Source organism: Dasypus novemcinctus, chromosome 26 (genome assembly GCF_030445035.2).
Source record: "Dasypus novemcinctus isolate mDasNov1 chromosome 26, mDasNov1.1.hap2, whole genome shotgun sequence".
NCBI classification, from domain to species: domain Eukaryota; kingdom Metazoa; phylum Chordata; class Mammalia; order Cingulata; family Dasypodidae; genus Dasypus; species Dasypus novemcinctus.
The window spans coordinates 8,267,833-8,283,953 of record NC_080698.1 but is presented as its reverse complement, the minus strand read 5'-3'; the positions used below and the strand labels follow the sequence as shown (position 1 = coordinate 8,283,953).

Below are 16,121 nucleotides of genomic sequence, written 5' to 3'. Positions count from 1 at the left end.
GGAATGGCGAGTCCTTGCTGACCCACTTGCAAGCTGCTGTCTGGAGCTGCCATCCTCCAGGGGACAGTCTCCCACCCTTGCCTCAGTGGGGACCCAGGGCCGTGGACAGTGAGGGCCTCCCTGAAGGGGCTGTGGCCAGCACAGCTCTGAGGGACGGTGGGCCCTGGGCTGTCAGGTATTATGCTTCCTCCAAGTAGGTCAGGCTTCCAGGTTTTTAGGAGGTGACAGCCTAAGTTTTGAAAGGCGTGTAGCACTGCGAAGCCAACCTGGGCACAGCCTCAGATCGGCTCCGCTCTTGGTGAACTCACCTGAAGAACCGTCACAGGGTCGGTGGGTTTGGGCAGTGGTTTCTGGCGTCGGCACAGAGCAGCCTGGTGGAAACAGCCGAGGGCCCTACACAGCCAGGGCTGGAGGTGGCTTCCGCAGGACACGGGCGGGGCCCGAGGCCCGGGCGCAGGGGCTCCCCTCGCCTCCACAGCTGTCCTGTCCTCAGCTCGGGGCTCTTGCCTCACTCCAGGTCTCAGGCCCTGGCCTGTTGCCCAAACCTGCTTGCCTCTTGGCCAACAGCGTTTCAGAACGTTGGCCAACTCTGGGGTCTCTAGAAGGGGAAGGAAGCCCCCTTGCAGGAAATCCCCAGCCCCCCGTGTCACCATGGCCTTGGGCAAGGCGGCCTGCGCAGCACCTAAAAGGGGCTGTGGGTGGCGGTGAGCCCGAGAAGGACAATGGCAGGGGCCTGGAGGGCGCTGCTGCTGGTGGTGGGCTTGGGAGCCATGGCCTGTGTGGCCCATCGCCGGCCCAGCTACGAGAGGATTGTCGACCAGGCCGTGCGGTTCTTCAACCAGGGGCGAAGGGGCGGGCCCCTCTTCCGCCTGCTGGAAGCCACGCCACCGCCTCGCCGGGTGAGTGTCCGTGGGGCCTAGGTGGGGGGGAGGGCAGGAAGCGCAACGCCAGGGTGATCCTGGGCAGATGTGGCCCTGGACCATGGGAACGTGGGTGTCACTTGGCCCCTGGGCGGCCGTGAGGGCAGCAGGCAGGACACAGGTGCAAAGGACGTGGTGACAGGGGCTACTCTGTGACACCGTTCCTTCCACCAGAAGGTGACTCCAGATTCCTTTCTCAGGGCTGACCGTTGGTGGCCTGTTCAGGAGTGCCCGCCGGGAGGCAAGTCCAGCCTGTACCCCACTGGGGCTGGAGGTGGTGTCAGAGCTGCTCTGGAGGACACACAGGACCCGGCTGGCCTCCCTGGTGCCTTAGGGGCTTCTGCTTTCCCCTTCTTTCCCATCCCCTCCTGCTGGCTGCCAGGCAAGCAGAGCCAGGATTCGAATTCCTAGCTCACGGAGGAGAAAACGGAGAGGCAAGCTCTTACTGCTTCTACGTGGCATTTCTTGGTGGTTTCCAAAAGCCACCTCCACCTCAAATGTCTGCTGAAGCCCCTTGACAAGCTCCCTTGCTTTCCTAGAAAGGGCTCGAGTCTGCAGACCCTGGCTGAGCCCCTCCAGCTCTGCCACCTCGCCCTCTCTGGGCCTCTGCTCCCTGGACTGTGGAAGGCAGATGGTCAGGAGTTTTCTGTGTCTTCTTTAGAACACCACCTCGAGGACAATCCCTCTCAACTTCAGGATTAAGGAGACAGTGTGCCTGTCGTCGCAGCAGAGACCGCCCCAGGAATGCCCCTTCAGGGAGGGCGGGGTGAGTTTCCAGTCCTCCTGCACCCTACCCCAGGGTCCCCTCCTCTCTCAGGGGGAGCACAAAGGGGTGCTGGCGGCCTCCACCCACCTCACCTGGCCATGTTGGTTTTGGATGCCGGAAGCCTTTCTTAAAATTGGGTTTTCCTTCTTCCTTTTTCTTACAATAAATTGCAAATCATGATGATAAAAGCAATACAGGCCCCAAAATTTAAAAATTATGAAACGAAACAAAGTCAGACCATAATCCAGCTAGAGATAATTACTTTTAAAAATTGGGAAAGTAAGCTTTGATGATTCCGGTAAACTTCTAAACGTGGAGAAGTGACGCACCAAGAACAGCGTAACTCGCGGCAGCCCCGTGGCCATCGCCCGCGGGGCCTGGGCCTCCCTCTGTCGCTGCCCACAGGCACTGGTGACCGATTCGGCTTGTGGCTGCCGCGCTCCTTCCCGCGCCCCTTTCCCGTCGCCTCAGGCTGCGGCTTTGATCTGGGGACGGATTGGGGGAGCCCGCGGCCTGGGTGGGGCCGGGGCGGCCGGGGCCCGCGGGGCGCGGTGCTGCGGGCTGGGCCGGGTGGGCGGGACCCCGGCGCCTCCAGCCCTCGCCCTGCCCCGCAGGAGGAGCGGGACTGCAGCGGCAGCTACACGGCGCAGCGGCGCACCCGCGTGCTCCTGCTCGAGTGCTCGCGCCAGCAGGGGCCGCCGCGGCAGGTAAGCGGCCCGCGCCCCGCCCCTCTGCCCTGGCCGCGGGTCCCTCCTCGGGCGCCCTCCCTGCCGGCCCCTGAGCCCCTGCCCGCCCCTGAGCCCCCCGGCGGGCGCGTGGCCTGCGCGGTGCCCCAGGCGCTGAGCGCGGGCTCAGCTTCCTCCAGGGGACAATGGGGCGGCCCAGGACCCGGGGATAGGGGGAGGACACCCAGCGACCTGGGGGCTCGTGGAGGGGAGCAGGGAGCAGCGTCGAGGACTGCAGGCGGCGGGACGCAGGGGCCCGTGGTCGGGGCTGGGGAGGCCTGGGGTGGGGGCTCTCAGGACGCAGGACCCCTTAAGCCCCCGCCCCCGACCCCACACACCCACCCATTTGGGAAAAGGGCACCCCGAGGTGGAGCCTCCCGGCCAGTGGGTAGAGCCGGGAACGGCTGGGACTGGTCGCGACCCCGAGGCAGCCTGCCCAGCAGCTGTGGGCACGGGGCAGGGCCACCTCCAGGCCAGCGCGCCACCTCCTCCCGCCCGGGTCCCTGTGTCCGCACCCAGGCCTGGAGGGAGAGGCCGCCGGGTGGGGGGGCCGGGGCGTGACGGCGGCGGGAGCTCCCGGCCTCTGCTCCTGCAGGTCTCCCCACCTGAGCTCGCGGAGGCCGCGGAGGTAGCAGAGGCCGCGGAGGCCGTAGAGGAAGCGGCGGAAGAGGCAGCAGCGGAGGCAGCGGCGGCAGCGGAGGCCGCGGAGGCCGCGGAGGCAGCACAGGAGGTGCAAGCACCTAGGCTGCGCCAGCCGTGGAGGCCGCCGCCGAGGCCTTTGCCGAGACCACTGCCAAGGCCGCGGTGGCGGCGGAGTGTGCAGTCTCTCTCGTGACACCCCCAAGCTGCCGCCCGCGGTCAGGGTCCTGTAGGAGACAGCCAAGTACGACATCGATTCCCGCATCCTGGGCACCTTCTAGGCCTGGCTCGCCCCTGCCCGCCTGGCGCCCTCTGCGGCCGCGCTCAGCCCCCCTCCTGCACCCCCTCCCTGAGCCCCTCCACACTTCCCCTTTCACACCTGCTTGCCTCTGCCAGAAACCCCTGTCCCATCCTGTCTGTACACCCTCCTCCTCTAAGGCACAGGTCAAAAGTCACCCTCCGGGAGGCCTCCCTGCGCGGCCCCCAGCTGTGCGCTCCCAGCCTCACCCGGGCTGGCCCTGCCCGCCTCCTGTCCCCTCCCAGGAGCTCGGCGCCTGCTCACAGGAGCCCCCGCCAGCTGAGGGGTCCGTGGAAGGAGCTTCTCCACGGGGTGCTCCTTTCATGGGGTGGGGGGCTCTCTGTGCAGGATCCGCAGTTCCTCTCAGCCATGCCCAGTCACTGTGACAACCAGGCACCTCCCACGGGATGAGACCACCCTCACTAGAGACCCACAAGAGAAAGCTGAAATAAACTGTTTTGAAATGACTGATTCCGTGAATGAAGTGGTGGAAAGACCTCCCCTGTGGTTCCTTTGGGTGACAAAGCTCCCGCCAGCACCCACCCCTGAAGCCCAGACTTGCACATCAGACTCCCTGGAGCTCCCTGGGGCTGCTGACAGGGTCCGGCTCGGCAGCTTCCCTCCCAACGTCCCCTCCCTGCACCTGCCCCTGCCCCAGGCCAGCTGACGGCAGCTTCCGCCCTCCACAAGCCTGGGCCTCACCCCGGCTCCCACGCTCTCACGCCCCGCAGCGGGACCCCCGCAAAGCCTCTGCCTGAGCGCCGAGGCGGCCTCATGCCTGAGGACAGTGCCTGGAGGGCAGGTGCTCAGGAAATCCTCTCCGCAGGCTGTGCTTCCCATGATCGTCCTCTTCAAGTCAGCCAGCACCACACCTGAGGGAAGACGCCCCATTCCAGGGGGTGTGGTTTAGGGCCTCTTGGGGAAGGGGCCTCTTTGTGACGGTCCCAAGGACACTCTCCATTAGTAATGACCACTGTCGGTCACTGAAGGCCACTTCTCAGATGGTTCCTCATTGCCCAGGCACCACCTGCCACTTCCAGGGAGGAAACCAGCCTCAGGGCAGCTGGGCCGCTTGCTACAGCCCAATCTGCTCCCTGGGAGCTAAGGCCTGGGCAGCACCCACTGATGGGTGAGCAGACGGGGAGGGTGCTGCTGCAGGAGGGAGCCTGGGGGAGGGTTGAGCTGAGCAGGAGGCCCTAAGGCCCTCAGGCCCTCTCCTCCTGGTGGGGAAACGATGTTCACCTGAAGGCCACTGCCAACCCTTGGAGCCCCAAGAAGGCAGCTCATTCACAACCCACCTCACTCCCCGCCTGCCCCCACACAGGCCAGAGCGCACCAGGCCTCCCGCAGGTTTTCTCAAGGGCCCGGGCCCAGCCTGGACGCCCGGGGCCTGGGCTGAGCACTTCCTGTCGGGAAGCTCCTGGGTTCATCCGGGGCAGCCCTCGCAGCATCACAGCAGGTCTGGGCGAGACGGGCCTGCGGGCCCCAGCCCCAAGTCCTGGGGGGCCACACTGCTCCATTCCCTCAGCCCCCGGGACTAGCAGAGCCTCGGGTCGCTCAGGCTCCAAGTGCTGCTCAGTCTCCTGGAGGTGCTGACAGTCCCCGGGCCCAAAGGCGTGAGGAATCAGGAGAGAATCCACTTGGGGGAGTTGGGGAGCGCAGTGGGTGAACCCCTAGGGCGGCATTTAATGCCTGAGCAATCAAACTCCACTCTTCAGACACACCCACTCACATGCAAACTCAAGTGAGTTCATGGTCTACACTGCATCTTACAACCGGCTTGTTCCCTTTTACTGTGTCATTAACACTCTGCAGTCACTAGTGATCTGTCACACGAGCTTCCCTGCCTGGCTAATGCTTCACTGGGCGGCTACACCTCCATTTATTTGTCCTCCCCGCTACTGGGCACTGCAGTTGCTTGCGTTTTTCATTGTAAACAACGCTGAATGTGTGGACATTTTAAGAAGTTAATATATTGCTGAGCTTCTATCCAGGATAGGAGCAGAATTATTCTGGCAGTTGTAGTTATACCATTGGGAAGCAGAGAATTGTTTAAATGGCCCAATGGAGGAATGATTAAGTATTTGTGCTATAGCCACTAGGGAAAATACTAGGCAGTCTTTAAAATAAATTTGAAGGCACGGTTACAACCTGGAAAATGCCGGTGTTGGAATACACAAAACCTTCTTCATAAGCGTGATTAAAGAAAACAGCGGGCAGAAAGTTAAAATTCGAAATGTAAATAGGGAAATAACTAACAATAGACACAAGAGAGATTGAGTTAGAGGTCAGCAGGAGATGTGGAGAAAACTGACAAATAGTTACTCCCAAATAATTACTTGCAGATAAATAGAGATGGTTTATATGAGTATAGAGAAAAGAGGGAAGAAAACACATGAGAGGGTAAAGAGGATTGTGGGTGAGTTCCTGATATGGGTAGGAAGAGAAGGAAGAGGGAGTCAAGCCAAAAAGGAAAAGGAAAAGGTGGACTGCCCTTCAGCGAAGCACGACTAGATGGCCCACTTCTGCGTTTATATACGATGGGCGTGTGTGCATGAAGTGGACACATGCATGAAGGAATTAAAATGTGCACCCAGCGATAGTCTCGACGACCATGTAATGTGGAGGAAAGCGTTAGCGTCACGTGATGAAAGTGGGATCCCGCAGTTTACCTATGAGATTCAACCACACCGCAACCCCAGGCAGGGAGCTGCAGGGCAGGAGTGGCCCCACGGGATGGAGGCCACGAAGCCCCTGAGCCCACAGCTGCCCTTACCAACCTGGCCTGACCCCACCCCGGGAGCTGGAGCCCCGGATGGAGCACAGAACCTTCCACTTGGAAAGGGGACAGCGGACTTTGGGAACTTAGGAGCTGCAGGGAGAATCAGGGTTCTGCTCTTCATTGTTTGTTTTACAGCTTTATTGTGTTGCAATTAACATATAATAACCTGACTTATTCAAATTTTAAGTGTACATTTTGACAAGTTTGTCATGGTACACACCTGTGAAACCATCACCACGGTCAAGGGTGCCATAACCTACAGAGTGGAGTGGGAGAGAGTGGAAGCCACAGTGTAAACTGTAATCCGTGCTGTGTGGCAATGCTCCAAAATGTGCTCATCAAAGCAGTGAATGTGCCACACTAAGGAAAGAAGTCGTTAATGTGGGGAAAGTGGGGGGTGCAGGGAGTGGGGCCTATGGGAACCCTTTACGTTTCTTCTGTAACATTTTATGTAATCTAAGTATCTTTTAAAAATAAATAAAAAGTGAAATAAAAACAAAAACAAGGAAAAGCGTGACCACACCCTCCATCTGGGTTTCCTGGCAGCCCTCTGTCCCCCTGCTTCCGTCTCCTCAGCCACCCCCCAGCCCCACCTTTGCCATCCTCAGGTAACCGCTGACCCACTGTCTGTCCCTAGAGAGTCGTTTGCATTTTATACCATATGGACTCTTCTGCCTGGCTGCTTTCAGTGAGCTGGGTGAATAAAGAGTTTATTCCTTTCATTGTGTAGGATGGAAGCATCACAATTTATCATTTCGTGTTGATTTTTCAGTCTGCCACTGATTGAGTGACCTTGAGTAGGTTTCTTTCATTCTCTCAGCCTTAGCATACTCCTCCATAAAATGGGGAGAGCCCTGCTCTGTCTCCTCAAGCAGGCTGCTGGGAAGCTCTAAGGAGACAATGTTCAGCAGGTTTCTTAGCCAATCTGGTGACGAAATGGCCTGGGCCAGGATGGCTTCAGATTCAGATGAATCCTACCAAATATCTGCAAAGGAATAATACCATTCCTTCACAGGCTCTGAGAAATAGAGGAGTAAGCCACACGTCCCAACTCATTCTACGAGGACAGTATTACCAGCCAGACAGAGCCAGAGAAACACATCACAAGAAAAGAAAACTACAGAAATATCCCTAATGAACATAGATGCAAAAATCCTTAGCAAAATACTAGCCAGCCACACCTCGCAACATATAAAAACCTTTACACACCATGACCAAGGGGGATTTATCGCAGGAATGCAATGTTGGATCCATATCTGAAAATCAGATTAATGTTATTCACTATATCAAAAGCTAAAGGATGAAAAACACATGACCAACAGAAGCAGAGAAAGCATTTGGCAAAATCCAACACCCGGGTAAGCAGATGTGGCTCAAGGAGTTGAGTGCCAGACTACCACATGGGAGTTCCCGGTAACTCCTAAAGGAAAAATAAACAAAAACAGACAAGCGAAAATTAATAATAGCAATAAAATGATCATACAATGAGAAAAAAATAAAACAACCAACCAGGGAAGCGACTGTGGCTCAATCAGCTGGACTCCCGTCTACCACTGGGAGGCGCTGGGTTCATGTCCAGGGGGCTCCTTGTGAAGGCAGGCTCACCCACACGCTGCAGAGAGCTGTCAGCCAGCGAGCCTCAGAGTGCTGCCCCGCCTGCGAGCACTGCGGAGAGACGGAGAGACGACTCGGCAAGTTGATGCAACAAACAGGGAGATGAGCAAAAACGCAGAAGGGAAGCAGATTTGGCTCAACGGATAGAGAGTCTGCCTATCATGTGGGAGGTCCAGGGTTCAAACCCAGGGCCTCCTGACCTGTGTGGTGAGCTGGTTCACGCACAGTGCTGATGCGCGCAAGGAGTGCCCTGCCATGCAGGGGTGTCCCCCGCGCAAGGAGTGCGCCCCGTAAGGACAGCCGCCTAGCGTGAAAAATGTGCAGCCTGACCAGAAGTGGGACTCCCCACATGGAGAGCTGATGCAGCAAGATGACGCAACAGAAAGAGACACAGATTCCCAGTGCCACTGACAAGAATACCGGCAGACACAGAAGAACTCACAGGAAATGGACACAGATACACAGATAGCAGACTACGGGGGGATGGGGGGGGGGGGCAGAGAAGGGGAGAGAAATAAATAAAAATTTAAAAAGTAAATAAAGTAATGTAAGAAAAAATCTATCAGTCAAGAAAAAGTTGAAAGTAAAACTCCCTGCAGGCCTCCATGAAGTGATCATGATTATTAGCATTTTAGTGAACATCCTTTCAGACACTTTGCCAGCGCTGCTGACAGGTGCACTATTGTCCATACAGGGAAGGAGGCTTTCTATTCGGATTTGCATTTGTACACTATCTTCCTTGGTCTGTGCAAGCCCCCTCTCTGCTTTCATTTTTAATTTTCCCATCCATTTGCCACCCCCTCAACCATCAATCATTCTTACCTGTACTTTTTGGGTGTTATATAGGTGTATCATTTTAAGTCAATGTATTCTAATAAGCATAAAGGGGATTCGGTTATGTAGCCCACTGGTGCTTCCTTTTGTTACCAAGCACCTTGTTTTTGAGACTGATGCATCCACTTGCTCTGTGTTTATCTGGGTCTGTGGCTCTAACCCGGGCTTTCTGACCCTCAGCACTATTGAGATGCAGGGCCAGATAACTGTCTGTGTGGGGGGCTGTTTTGTGCATTGTAGGACGTTAAGCAGCTCACCAGGCCTCTACCCGCCACCTGCCAGTTGCATCCTGTTCCCAAGCTGTGACAATGAACAACGTCTCTCGACTGACAATCGTCGGGGATGAGGAGGCTGGTGCAAAACTGCTCCCAGTTGAGAGTCATGGCTGCACTGCTGCATGGGGTTTCTCAGTGTGCACCCACCATCTTTCCTTGTTCACCCTCCCTGTGGCGGGCACCCAGCCTGCCCCAGCACCTGCTGCACATTCCAGGCTGCAGAATACCCTTGGGCATGTCCCCTGTGGCCTCGGGGCCGGAAGGCTGGGTCATGGGACCATCCTGGACATCGTCGGACCAGGCAGTGCTCCGAGGCTGCCCAGAATGGCTGCCCAGCCAACCTCCCACCAGACCTGTGCCGTCGAACCCTCGTTCTTTAGGTAAAAACCTCGAGTGAACATGTCACCCATCAACAAGTGGACCTGCATCCCAACAAGTAGTAGCAGTATCTCGCGAGTGGACATGACCATGACTTCCCGCACGATCCCCTCTCAACATATATTGAGGGTACTTCTACTTGCTCTCCACTGTACATCAGACTTGCATGGATTTTTAAAAAAATCATTAAGAGAATTCCATTTATATAAATTTTAAAGCAGGCCAAACAAACATAAATTATAATAACATGTTTAGAAATCAAGAGAAGTTCCATGAAAATAAAAACACTGCTAAGCTGTAGTGAAGGTGTGAGACGGTATAATTTGGGTTTTGGGTGTTCATAATGCTTCATTCTTGACCTGGGCTCTGTTTACACAGGTGTTCAATTTATATTCCTGAACTTTGTTGCACATTTGGGTTTTATGTATGCTTATATATGTATTATATTTCACATATAAGAAAAGATTAACTAGAGAAAGAAAAAGGTATAATTTATCAAAGTTTTGTCTTAAAATGGAGCAAAAAAAAATGGTTACGCTTTTGAGATATGGGATATATACAGCAATTTTACTTCTGTCCCTTCTCTTTCTTCCCTCCATTTTTTAAAAATTCAAGTATATCATTCATTCATGAACACACATAAACAATAAGTGTATAGTAAAGATTGTGAACTTACAAAATAAACATACGTAACATCTCACAGGGATCTCATACATCATCCCTCCACCAACTCTTGGCATTGGTGTGAAATATTTGTTACAAACTATACAAGATCATCGTCAAAATATTACTACCAACTATATTCCTTATCTTACATTTGGTGACTTTTTCCCCCAACCCATACTATTTTAATGTATTTTTGTTACAGATATTGTGAACTTGCAAAACAATCATACAGATGTGTAGATTTCCCATACAACTCCACACCCTCCTGGAACCTTTGTTACAGATTATGAGATAATATCATCAGACTATTGCCACCAATCATGGTCCATAGCATACAATTGGCACACTTTTTCCATACACATCCAATATCCACACAATATAGCTTGGCATTAATGCAAGAATGTTATAGTATCGCTGTTAACCACAGTCTGTAGGTCACACCATTTGTAGTTTTCCCATGTTTCTCCATATTCCCATCACCCTGCAATAGCGATGTACATCTGCTCTAGCTAACAGAAGGACTCTCTTGCATTTGTACCCTTTACCACAATTCTCAACCGCCTCTGGGTTCACTGTGTTATTCAGTCCCTAGATTATTCTTTACTTTCTTTCTATTGACATTTACTTCCCCAGACTACCTTTTAAAGTCACAATCCCATTTATAACCAGTTCTTACTCACTATAATGTGTTACTATCGACTCTATCCACCTCCACACTTTTACAATCAAGTTCTTTAAAACTTCTACGTACATTAAGCATCCATAGTTCTTCTCAACCCTCCTCTTATCTCCTTATAAGTTATACTCTAGGTTCTAATTCCATGTGTTGATTATTTGTATTTAGTTCATATTAATGAGACCATGCCATATTTGTCCTTCTGTGCATGGCTTACTTTGCTTCAAGACTCATCCATGTTATCACAAATGTCCCAATTTCATTTCTTCTTATTGCTGCATAGTATTCCATTGTACGTATATACCACATTTTGTGTATCCATTCATTGGTGGATGGACACTTGGGTTGTTTCCATCTTTTGGCAATGGTGAACAACACCGCTATGAACATTGGTGTGCAGGTGTCTGTTCGTGTCATCCTTTTTAGTTCTTCTGGATATATTCCTAGTAGAGGAATTGCTGGATCATAGGGCAGTTCTATATTTAGCTTCCTGAGGAACCGCCAAACTGTCTTCCAGAGGCTGCACCATTTTACACTCCCACCAGGAGTAAGGAGTGTTCCTGTTTCTCCACATCCTCTCCAGCCCTTACTGTTGTCTGTTTTTTAAATAATGGCCATTCTATGTGGTGAAAGATGATATCTCATTGTTGTTTTAATTTGCATTTCCTTAATAGCTAGTGATATGGAACATTTTTCCATGTGCTTTTTGGCCATTTGTATTTCCTCTTTGGAGAAATGTCTATTTCAATCTTTTGCCCAGTTTTTAATTGGATTGCTTGCTCATTTATTGTTTGATCTCTATTGATCATTATTGTATGATCATTATTGTATGATCAAATCATTATTGTTTGATCATTATTGTATGATCTCTGTATATAGAATGGAAATCAAAGCCTTATCAGATAAGTGGTTTCCAAATAGTTTCTCCCATTGACTGGGCTGCCTTTTCACCTTCTTGATGAAGTCTTTTGAATCACAGAAACGTTTAAGTTTGAGGAGATCCCATTTATCCATGTTTTCTTTTGTTGCTCGTGCTTTTGTTGTAAGGCTTAAGAGTCCACCACCTACCACCAGGTCTTGAAGATGTTTCCAACATTTTCTTCCAGGAGCTTTATTGTACTTCCTTTTATATTTAGGTCTTTGATCCATTTTGAGTTAATTTTTGTATAAGGTGTGAGGTAGGGGTCTTCTTTCTTTCTTTTGGCTGTGGATATCCAGTTCTCCCAACACCATTTGTTGAATAAACTGTTCTGCCCCAACTGGGAGGGCTTGACAGGCTTGTCAAAAATCCCTTGGCTGTAGATGTGAGGGTCTGTTTCTAAACCATCAATTCAGTTTCATCGGTCTATGTGTCCATCTTTATGCCAATACCATGCTGTTTTTACCACTATAGCTAGGTAATAGGATTTAAAGTGTGGAAGTGAGAGTCCTCCAACTTCACACTTCCTTTTCAAGATGTTTATGGCTATTGAGGGCCTCTTATCCTTCCAGATAAATTTGATAATTGTGTTTTCCATCTCCTTACAAAATGCTGGTGGAATTTTTATTGGAATTGTCACTGAATCTGTATATCAGTTTGGGTAGAACTGACATGTTAATGATATTTGGTCTTCTGATCCATGAGCATGGAATGTTCTTCCAATTATTTAGGTCTTTTTAGATTTCTTTCAGCAATGCATTATAGTTTTCTGAATACAAGTGCTTTGCACCCTTGGTTAAGTGTATTCCTAAATATTGGATTCTTTTAGATGCTATTATAAATGAAATTTTTTCCTGACTTCTTCCTCAGATTGTGCATTATTAATGTATAGAAAACACCACTGATTTTTCCGTATTGATCTCGTATCCTGACGCTCTACCCAAATCATTTATTAGCTCTAGCAGCTTTCGTATAGATTTCTTGGGATTTTTTAGATATACAATCACATCAACTGCGAATACTGAAAATTTTAATTCTTCCTTTCCAATTTGGATGCCTTTTATTTCTTTTTCTTGCCCGATTGCTCTAGCTAGAACCTCTAGCACTCTATTGAACAACAGTGTTGACAGTGGGCATCCTTGTCTTGTCCCTGATCTCAATGCAAAAGCTTTTAGTTTTTCACCATTGAGTACATTGTTGACTGTGGGTTTTTCATATATGGTTTTTATCATTTTGAGAAAATTTCCTTCAATTCCTATTTTTTGTAGTATTTTTATCAAGAAAGAACGCTGTATTTTGTCAAATGCCTTTTCTGCATCGATTGATAAGATCATGTGATTTTTCTTCTTTATTTATTCATGTGGTGTGTTATGCTGATTGATTTTGTTGTGTTGAACCAGCCTTGCATGCCTGGTATAAAACCCACTTGATCATGATGCATAATTTTTTTAGCGTGTTTTTGGATTCAATTAGCAAGTATTTTATTGAGGATTTTTTCATCTGTATTCATTGGAGAAATGGGTCTGTAATTTTCTATTTTTGTAATATCTTTATCTGGTTTTGGTATCAGGGTGATATTGGCTTCATAGAATGTGTTTGGTAGCATTTCTTCTTGTTGAATGTTTGGAAGAGCTTGAGTAAGGCTGGTATTAAATCTTCTTTGAATGCGTGGTAGAACTCACCCGTGGAACCGTCTGGTTCTGGGCTTTTCATTTTGGGGAGCTGTTTGATGACTGTTTCAATCCTTTCCTTGTGATTGGTTTGTTTAGGCCTTCTATTTCTTCTAGAGTCAGTTTAGGTTGTTTGTACTTTCCTAGGAATTTTTCCATTTCATCTACATTGTCTAGTTTTTTAGCATAAAGTTGTTCATAGTATCCTCTTATGCTCACCTTTATTTCTGTGGCATCAGTACTAAGGTTCCCGTTTCCATTGCTTATTTCATTTATTTGCATCTTCTCTCTTTTTTTCTTACTCAGTCTACCTAAGGGTTTTTCAATTTTGTTAATCTTTGTGAAGAACCAACTTCTGGTTTTGTTAATTTTCTCTATTGTTTTTTTTTGTTTGTTTGTTTTTCTCAATTTCATTTATTTTTGCTCTGATCTTTGGTATTTCCTTCCTTCTACTTGTTTTAGGATTAGTTTGCTGTTCTTTTTCTGGTTCCTCCAGCTGTGTAGTTAGGTCATTGACTTTAGCTCTTTCTTCTTTTTTCATGTAAGCATTGAGGGCTGTGAATATTCCTCTCAACACTGACTTCACAGCATCCCATAGGTTCTGATATGTTGTGTTCTCATTGTCATTCGTCTCAAGATATTTATCGATTTTCTCTTGAAATTTCTTCTTCGACCCACTGATTATGTAAGAGTATGTTGTTTAATCTCCATATATATGTGAATTTTCTCTTTATTTGCCACTTATTGATTTCCAACTTTACTCCATTATGATCAGAGAAAGTGTTTTGTATATTTTCCATTTTTTTGAATTTATTGAGGTCTGCTTTGTGTCCCAACATATGGTCTATCCTGGAGAAAGACTCATGAGCACTTGAAAAGAATGTATATCCTGCTGTTTTGGGGTGCAATGTTCTGTATATGTCTATTAAGTTTAGTCCATTTATCATAGTATTCAAGCTCTCTGTTTCTTTATTGATCTTCTCCCCAGATGTTTTAGCCAATGCTGGGAGTGGTGTATTAAAGTCTCCAACTACCATTGTAGAGATGTCTGTTTCTCCCTTCTGTTTTGCCAGTGTTTGCTTCATGTACCTTGGGGCATTCTGGTTAGGTACATATATATTTATGATTGTTATTTCTTCCTGGTGAGTCATCCCTTTTATAAATATGTAATGTTCTTCCTTGTCTCTAATAACAGTTTGCTTTTAAAGTCTGTATCATCTGATATAGGTATAGCTACCCCAACTTTTTTTTGGTTACCTCTTACATGGAGTATCTTTTTCCAACTTTCACTTTGAGTCTACTGATATCCTTGGGTCTAAGACGAGTCTCTTGTAAACATATACATGGCTTATATTTTCTAATCCATTCTGCCAGTCTGTGTCTTTGATTGGGGAGTTTAATCCATTAGCATTCAATGTTATTACTGTAAAGGCAGTTTACAGTAATATTTCATCAATTTTGATCTTTGCATTTTGTCTGTCATTTTATATTTGACACTTTTAGTGACTGTTACTGATACAGTTGTCATTTCCAGGATCTAGTCCAGACCTCTCTCTCCTGTCTTTTCTTTTGAGGTTGTAACTCTCCCTTTAGTATTTCTTACAAAGGTGGTCTTTTTGTTATAAACTCTCTCAGTTTCTGTTTATCTGTAAATAATCTAATCTCACCTTCATTTTTAAAAAATAATCTTGCTGGGTATAAAATCTTTGGCTGGCAGTTTTTCTCCTGCGGTATTTTAATTATATTATACCACTGCATTCTTGCCTCCATGGTTTCTGATGAGAAATCAGCACTTAATCTTATTGGGTATCCCTTATATGTTATGCATTGCTTCTCTCTTGCTGCTCTCAAAATTCTCTCTGTCTCTGACATTTGACATTCTGATTAGTATGTGTCTCGGAGTTGCTGTATTTGGATTTATTCAGATGCGAGTATGTTGTGCTTGTTGGACATGGATACCTATGTCCTTCACTAGGGTTGGGAAATTTTCCACCATTATTTCTTCAAATATTCTTTCTGCCCCCTTTCCCTTCTCTTCTCCTTCTGGGACACTAATGACACGCATGTTTGCATGTCTCTTGCTGTCATTTAGTTCCCTGAGACCCTGTTTAATTTTTTTCATCCTTTTCTTCATCTGTTCTTTTGTTTGTTCGCTTTCGGAGGCCATGTCTTTGAGCTCACCAAACCTTTCTACTGCTTCCTCAAATCTGCTCTTATATGCCTCCAGTGTGTTTTTAATTTCATTTATTGCACCTTTCATTCCCATAAGGTCTGGTATTTTTCTTTTAGGCTTTCAAAGTCTTGTTTGTGCTCATCCAATGTCTTCTCAATATCGTTAATCTCTTTAGTCATCTCACTGAATTTCTTAAGGAGACTTGTTTGAACATCTAAAATTAGTTGTCTTTAGTCCTTTATGTCATCTGCAGGGTTATCTTGTTCCTTTAATTGGGCCTTCTCTTCCTGTTTCTTGGTATGGATTGTAATTTTTTGTTGGTGTTTCCGCATCTGGCTTGCTAGGTGTATTTTTTTGGGGTGCAGTTTCTCCCTTTAGTTTAGGGATTTCTTATTTTTTCTCCTTTGCTGGTTTTGTAGTAGGGGCCAAGGATGTAGTTGGTGCTGTAAGCTATGGAGGCTGAAGCTGCCCACATTGCCCCAGGAATTGATGAAGTTTTTCCCACCTTTCTCCTCGTTGGTCAGAGAGATTGTGGAGACAAAAAACCCCTTATCCTATTGGGGTGGAGGTGGATTTATAGGCCTTCAATAGTCCAGTTCATGCAGGCTGAAGGTCTGCTGTTGCTCAAAAAGGCTGTGGAAAGATCAACTCCCTTCTTTCCTATTGGGAGGTGAGAGCGCATACATAAGTACCCACCAGACCAGGCCTTGTGGGCCAAAAGCACTTGCAGTTACCCAAAGAGGCTGGGCAAACACAGTCTGTCTCTTGTCCTATTGGGGATGGAGG

At 48.6% G+C, this 16,121-nt stretch overlaps 1 protein-coding gene across 1 annotated transcript; it reads left to right on the top strand.

The window, feature by feature from the left end:
- The first annotated feature begins 702 nt into the window (after window positions 1-702).
- Window positions 703-3,839, top strand: LOC101429836 (15 kDa protein B-like). The gene is made up of 4 exons (XM_058288997.2): window positions 703-899; window positions 1,582-1,686; window positions 2,301-2,393; window positions 3,007-3,839. Exons 1-4 carry the CDS (start codon window positions 723-725, stop codon window positions 3,244-3,246), a joined length of 615 nt encoding a protein of 204 aa, XP_058144980.1. The 5' UTR covers window positions 703-722; the 3' UTR covers window positions 3,247-3,839.
- The last annotated feature ends 12,282 nt before the right edge of the window (window positions 3,840-16,121 follow it).